Source organism: Odontomachus brunneus, unplaced genomic scaffold (assembly GCF_010583005.1).
Source record: "Odontomachus brunneus isolate Ranch 3 - 2012 unplaced genomic scaffold, Obru_v1 Obru_scaffold_130, whole genome shotgun sequence".
Taxonomy (NCBI): Eukaryota; Metazoa; Arthropoda; class Insecta; order Hymenoptera; family Formicidae; genus Odontomachus; species Odontomachus brunneus.
In genome coordinates, this window is record NW_022639580.1 from 394,920 (window position 1) to 402,318 (window position 7,399).

Here is a 7,399-nt window from a genome sequence, read left to right on the forward strand (position 1 = left end):
TCTCTCTCTCTCTCTCTCTCTCTCTCTCTCTCTCTCTCTCTCTCTCTCTGTTATTGCTCGACTCCCCACTCATATTTTCTCTTCGTGTCTTTCCTTCCGATGTAAAGAGTTTTATGTCTACCATCTTTTATTTCGCTAAATTTAGAGAGACAGCGGATCTTTGCTCCTCGCGCCGGACGCGTAGGGACGCTCCTCAGCGGGAGCAAGAATGCGCAGGTCGATTCGAGTCGGTTCGAACATGATACAGAAGGGGAACACTTTTGATTTGTGATAAGACGAATCTATTAGGAATTAGCGTTTCGCAAACTCCTCGGCGAGTCGTGCCGGCCGCGAGAAACGCCGAATCGATAGTATCGCGTATCTCACGGCTGATGGGCTGAGAATAATGCTCGATTTGCGTCGTATTGCGAGGTACTTGACCCGTCGTGAAGGAAAGAAGAAGGGAGGAAAAGAAAGAAAGGAGCAAGAAAAATTGGAGCAACAGAGGCGATTAAGATATCGCGCCGATCCACGATTAATGATCCGACCGCGGGAGAAGGAGGCGGGCCAGATAGGCGTTGTAAACAACGTTCGCCCCCTCGAATCAATATCCGATTCCGTTCGTGCTTCTCTATGATCTACATTATTATCGGGCGAACGTTGTGCCGTAATTGGACGTTATCTGGAACATTACGAGCTCTCGCGGCTTCCCGGCTTTGTACAAATCACGAAAGCGCTCGCTCGGATTACGTGTCGACGAGAGGGAGGCACTATCGGCTGCGCGAATTCGCGACGAATGTCAGAAGCGCATCCGCGACACGCACTGCGGTTCGTATCGAAGCCTCTTTAGTCTGAAGGCGTAGCGGAACGTCTCTCGCCGCGGAGCTTTTGACTTTAACGACGTAAGAGGCGAGAGAATCCAGAATTCTTGCGCGCTATTCTCGAATAATAATAAGAAGGTATTTGTACGAAAGAGAACACCCGATTGAGAGAAAGGCCTGCGAGAACCGCGCGCTGGATGTTAGTGCGAATAATAATGTTTGACATTTTTGAATAATAATAACTGGGATTTTGACCTTCCACGTCAAAATCCCAGTTATTATTATTCAATCAATTCCCCCCTCTAGAAGTGCGTATTTCTTTTTGATTGCTGTTTAAATTATTAATTATTATTATTGTCCTTTCATTCAAACTTTAGAGTATCTCAGAGTATCAAAAGTAAGTGTTAAGTAGGATATCAAGGATAAAAATCTCGATTCGGACCGATTATTATCTCTTTCTTTCTCTCTAGATCCGACGACGTATCCTCGACAAATTCGCGACAAACACACACGGGTGCATATCGCGGCTCGGTTTCTTCCAACGTAAGCAGCCCGTCTCGATCTGAATTCCCACGATTTTCCAGCGCGCTCGCAGACGTTACTCGACTCTCTCACGCGGAGTGCAACGCTTGCAGTTCGTCCGCGACGCACGTCGAGTGTATACGCGCGAAACGAGACTGCAAAGCTCTTAGGGTCGAACCGAGAAACTGTAGAGAGAAAGAGAGAGAGAGAGAGAGAGAGAGAGAGAGGGAGAGAGGGAGAAAGAGAGACATACAGAGAAACGTGGATACACACAGAGCGAGAGTGCATCGGGTGCACAAACACACAAGTACGCAACACATACACGCATAAAGAACCTCTACACGTACCGGTGCGTGTACCAAAGGGGGGGGACAAGCACACTTGCTCTGTGTATCGTCTGGTGGAGGGGTATGCTGGCTGGACCCCAGCCTCCTCCTCCTCCTCCGTGCCACAGTGTGTAGCCTATGAGTCGAGTAACACAAAACCAGTCGTCTCTCTACTGGCTAACCAGCTGGCCGTTGGCTTCTAATTCTCTATCTCTGTTTCTCTCTCTCTTTCTCGTTTTCTCTCTCTCTCTCTCTCTCCTTTTCTCTCTCTGTCTATCTCTCTCGCCTTCTCGACTGTTTTCGCCGTGGGACGTTTCACGGATAGGCGCGTGTGCAAGTGTGTATGTATGTGAGTGTGTGTTCGCGCATACGATAATCGACCTTCTGACCTGTGCGACCTGTCCCGCGAAATCTGTCGCGTAAGTGAAAAGATCAGTGCCGTGCGCGCGTCAACGAGCCAGAAACGGCCGGACGAAGAGAATCGCGGCGAATTCGCGCGTAGCTTCGGCAGACAGGAGAGAAGAGAGAGAGGAGAGGAGGAGTCACGTGTGTAACAGCGCGAATGCGACCGCGAGTCCGCGTACCGCGTCGAGCCCGATTCGATTGGCTCGTGAAAGTGTCGGAAAATCGAGCGCACGCGAAATGCTCGCGTTGCGATCGATGTGAACGCGAGAACGGCCGCTTATCAGTCGGGATCGCTTATCAGCCAGAGTCGCGTGGAGAACGCGCGGGAGTCGCGATCCGGCCGGTTGCTGCGCGGATTATAGTTTCCCCGCTGCGTGAATCCGATCGAGGATTTACGCTCGTTTTTTCGCGGACGAATAAATAAATAAACAGCGTAGCTCCGCGAATCGTTCTGCGCGAGCACGCGCTCGTTATCGGCGGTGATAACGAGCGCCCGTCGCTGTCAACGATCGGGAGCGCGATAATAATCGCCTCGCCCTGCGCGGATAATGCCGGCGTCGTTGGCGCGAGCCGCCGAGAAATCCGTCCGGTTCTTCGCGGCGCAAAATAATCGCGGGCGATTTTTTTGGTCGGGAAACCCGAGCGTTTCGCGCCGCAACTTTCACTGCTGATTAACGATTATCGCGGCGCGCTCTCCGGGTCCGGGCTAGAACGAAACGCCGATTCGATATCCGCAATAATCGCCGAGCGTGCCACGCCGGCGCAACCTCTGATTAAGCGATCTCTCTCAACGGGCGAACGTGCGCGCGTTCTACTAAAAATGTTCATCCACATCATCCGATGTGTCTCCTGATCAGCAAATAATCCGACAAACGGTGTGCTGAATAAACATACGGCCACACTGTGGCGTTCGCCGCGAGGTCAACTTGTCGTCGCACTCGCGCCGTTGGACGACCACGGAATCCACGGATCCTCACCGCATCCCCGAGTGGCAATTCGAGCCCGCGCGAACGTCAGAAGCGCGTCTGGAGAATACACGTCGACAGCGAATTGCGCGGCTGAGACACTCGGAGGAGAGTAGAGCGACTAAGCGCGACGATTCGTGTCAAGGTGGCGAGCACGATCGGCCGATTGTCAAACAGGCCGCTGCGAGAAGCACCTGCGATTAATCCCATCCGCCGTTTCGCGCCTTTCTCGTCGACCGCGCGACGCCGGCACGTCCCGCTCGCGGAGGAAGTCTCACGAAGGACGTCGTGGAACACGCGGAGACGCCCCGAGTGGTGACCTCTCCTGCTGTCGATCCGTCAGCTCGTGCGATCGTCCTGTGGCGTCGTCGTCGGCGTGGCCGGCTATAGGCGTCACGATGAGAGCTTTCGCCAACTGAGACGCGATCCTTCGCTCTCACGCGACTGATCCAACCTCTTGGATCCAGGATGGATCGCAGCTTCAAGAACAACGCGGACTTCAAGATGAATCAGCAGAGCTTCAAGCTGAGCGACTTCGGGATCGACGCGAAGCCGGAGTCGCGGGTCGCGAGTAATTTGAGCAGCAATCAGCTGTCTCGACGATCGGCCGTTGGTCAAGTCGGTCATCATCATCATCGGTACGTTCACACGGAAAACGTTCCGCAGCAGCTTCCGACGATGAGCCGCCTGGCGACGGGCGGCTCGAACCTGCTGCTGCTGCAGGTCGCGTGCAGTCGTCCTCACGGCGGCGGACCGTGCGGTTCATCGTTGATGACGTGCGACCGTGGTAACCGGCACAGTCCGAATCAGCTCGGACAGATGCAGAACGCGCCGCTGGCGGACCGATTTCGGGTGTCTTCCAGCAGTCCGAGCAGTTCCGCGTCCGGGAGCAGTCCGATCGTTCAGCTCGGTTCGGTACCGTCGCCTAATTGCTGGAAACAGTACGGCGGACAGGAGAGCGGGGTAAATATCCGACAAGTGTCGTCACAGCGGCCGTGTGTGTGTGTGTGTGTGTGTGTGTGTGTGTGTGTGTATGCGTGTGTGTCGAGGTATACTCTTTAAATTAGCTGAATTGCACGCTACGGAATCTCTCGCTGACAACGTGACAGTCCACTCGCGCGAGAAGTGGCAGCAAACAAATGCGAGAGCAAATATTATTTGGAATCACAAGAGCGCACTGTGAGAGAAAAAAAATGATTAATCTCATCAAAAACTATTGTTATCTACGATGATAACTGTATCCTCTTTTTGTTCTAACAAGCGAATAGTAGTAGCAATCTACACGTGTGAGGTTTTATTGTCACTAACACGATAGCAACATTTGCTACATAAAGTAAGTTCTCCTGATTGCAATTCTTTCACCGTGTGATTATAGTGACAAATGCCAAACACTTTTCCCCCGGTGTGCGGACATTTCGCTCACTTAGGGCCGATTTTTCACGATAACGGCTTGAAGTTAGATTTTTAGCTTTAAACTCTGTTCTCCAACACATCGAACTATCATAAGAACATAATCTAGATGGAGCGTTCTACGAGGGAAAGGTCTAATTAACGGCAAGGGGAAAGTTATAATACTTCGGGTATTCCCGTCGTGGCTTCTGCGGATATATTCCGTTTTATACCAGCTGGAATTGTGTGACGTTTGCAGCTGACTGCAACTTTGGAAGGGCTTGTTATATAAATTTATTGTCAGTCGTTAATGTGTCGTAAGATGTACACACTAACCAACATAATAGCCTTAACACTTACTAGGTCTAGTTGCGCAGGAATTTCTCGATTACGTGCAATATTTCTGCACATTCGAGCATCAAAACTGTTCTAATATTCTAAGGAGCAACAACTTTAGAATACTCAACAGTCAGAGTGCACGGATATGTAAAATCACTGTACGTGGTCGAGAAATTCTTTTGTCATTAGGCTTAGTAAATGTTGAGATTATTATGCCGCATTGTGTACATGAAGTAAGTACGAGTGAGCCAAATGACCCAAAGTATCTTAACTCACTCGCTTATTGCCAATTAGTAATTCGGTCGCCTCTCCGTCAATGTTTGCTCTCTATACATACAGACAGGCTGTATTTTCTTGCCATTCATGCAATGAATGCTTAATTAATGTTATTTTTTAATTTGTTTTCCCTGTTCAATGATCAGGGAGAAGAACTCTAGAATTATCTGATATTTAATTATCTTAATATGTGAAATATGTATACTACTGTGTCCAAAAAGTAAGACCAATTTTCAAGTTAAATTATGCGGGTCATATCGAATGTCAGAAATATTTTTTTTCTAAATTGGTAGCACTGTGACAGACATCTGTGTCAAATTTCACATCATAAACGTCAAGACTAGGAAGCTATTCGCAAAAAGAGGTCGGAATTGTGGAAAGACAACTCTTGGCTTTTGCACCACGATAATGCGCCATCTTACACTGTATTGGTTCTTCGAGACCATTTCGCTAAAAATTCGACCCATATCGTTCCACAACCACCATATTCACCTGATTTAGCACCATGCGACTTCTGGCTATTCCCTAAACTCAAAAGACCGCTCCGGGGACACCGTTTTGACTCGATTGAAGAGATACAAACTGAATCGAAGGAAGCTTTGAAGGCCATTCCGGAAATCGACTTTAACAACTGTTTCGAGGGTTGGAAAAAACGTTGGCATAAGTGTATTGTGTCTGAGGGGGATTACTTCGAAGGCGACGAAATAGATTTGAAATAATAAATAAAGATTAAAAAAAAAAATTTTTTTAATTGGTCTTACTTTTTGGACATAGTAGTATCTCTCTAGTATATCAGACTCCAGTGAGGATAAGTATTGAAGCCCGTCATTGCCCGCCGTTGCAGCGGGCTGGTTCACAAATTGAGCGACGCGTGTGAACGTTTTGTGGATCGCACGGCGTGTCGCACATCGGTCACGCAATATCCGCAGACACGTTGACCGCCAACAGGGAATTTCGAGAATACCTATCGATTCTCCGGGGTGACGCGCACTAATCGCACCCGAGGAGGTGTCCGGTATGCGCTCGAGAATTCCATGGCTCGTAAATCCCGCTGCGAGCCCCGGCGTCTTGTACGGCGGTTCGCGCAAAATTCCGCGCAAGGGAAGAGCGAAAACCTCGTGGGAACACCTTCCCCTCTTTCTTCCGCGTGGAAACTCACCCCTCGACACGGAGAGACGCGATCGCTGACTGCGATGGAAACGATTGAGAACTTCCACTACGCCGCATCTCGCAACTTTGAGCTTGACTTTAGAGATTCACTTGGATCTTTGAGGCATGATCTTCATTGTAAGAGATATGCTCGGCAATTCTTGATAATTGCAAGAGGAAACGGAGAGCGAGATTCGGCTGGGATGGTCGCGGACGGGAAGCGTCTCCTTCGGGATTTCTGTCTCGACTTAACCAACGAGCCAACCAACCAACCAACCTCAAGCACCACAGCTCGCTCGCGTCTAATGTTTGTCTCTCTCTCGTGGGGAGTTGTATTCATGGCGCGTTTCGCTCGCAGGGCTAATTAGTATGTGCCGCTGTACCACGTATTAGGCGGCGGTCACAGTTGCATACGAAAGACACGCGCGAAGGGGAACTCGCGTCCACCGTCGCCACCTGTGAAAGAATATCTCCGTGGAATTCTGAGAATTCCCTCTTCCCCCCCCCCTCCCTCTCCTTCCCTCGTCCTGTCGATACATCGAGAGGAAAAGGGTTGATCTAACTAAAATTATAGTTACTCTTGGCTCCAGTCATATCTATCGGTTATTCTAACATAAAAACGGTATTAGTAACATGCACATGGTCATAAAAATGATCCCACAAAATTATGATTTTTAACTTTTCCTCTTTTTTCTTATTCAGTGGGTAATTTTTGTTAGTGTACCCGCGGTTATATAATCGTCGCGCGATGATATCATCGTTTCCGTTTTTACCTGCAGAGTCAGAGATATCGATCGCGGCACGTGAGAAGTAATTTTCTTATCGAGCGGCTTTATATCGGAGAAGACAGAAAGAAAGAGAGAGACAGAGAGCATCCTGCATTCAGACGTGAAAAAGAAAAAAAAAAAAAGAAGGAACAATCCGACTCGCCGACAATCGCGGAGAATTAATGGGCGCGCGATGAATCGGTGTTGCGCCGTGTGTTGTTCGCGCGGTTGTCATTTTCAGCGGTGTCCGTGTCTCGTCGTCCGGCCGTGAGTAGGTAATTGAAAATTCTTTTTGCGACCGAGCGACGTATCGCCCCGCGGTCGAGCATCCGGTTAATTTACTGTAAGCGGATACAGCCCGTTATCGCGATTCAATCATAACTCGTCCGGCGTGTGCATCTGTCTTCTCTCGCTCTCTCTCTCTCTCTCTCTCTCTCTCTCTCTCTCTCTCTCTCTCTCTC

General features: G+C 49.5%; 1 protein-coding gene across 14 annotated transcripts in view; it reads left to right on the forward strand.

The window, feature by feature from the left end:
• LOC116849987 (protein daughterless) overlaps positions 1 to 7,399 on the forward strand; it is a 196,021-nt gene that overhangs the window by 139,820 nt on the left and 48,802 nt on the right. The window contains exon 1 of one of the 14 annotated variants that reach the window (XM_032827736.1): positions 1,070 to 3,981. The exons of the other annotated variants lie outside the window; for them this stretch is intronic. Coding sequence (XP_032683627.1) covers positions 3,487 to 3,981 — 495 coding nt within the window. The 5' untranslated portion in view covers positions 1,070 to 3,486. Of the gene's footprint in view, positions 1 to 1,069; positions 3,982 to 7,399 lie in introns of those variants that run through there. 14 annotated transcript variants of the gene reach the window in all.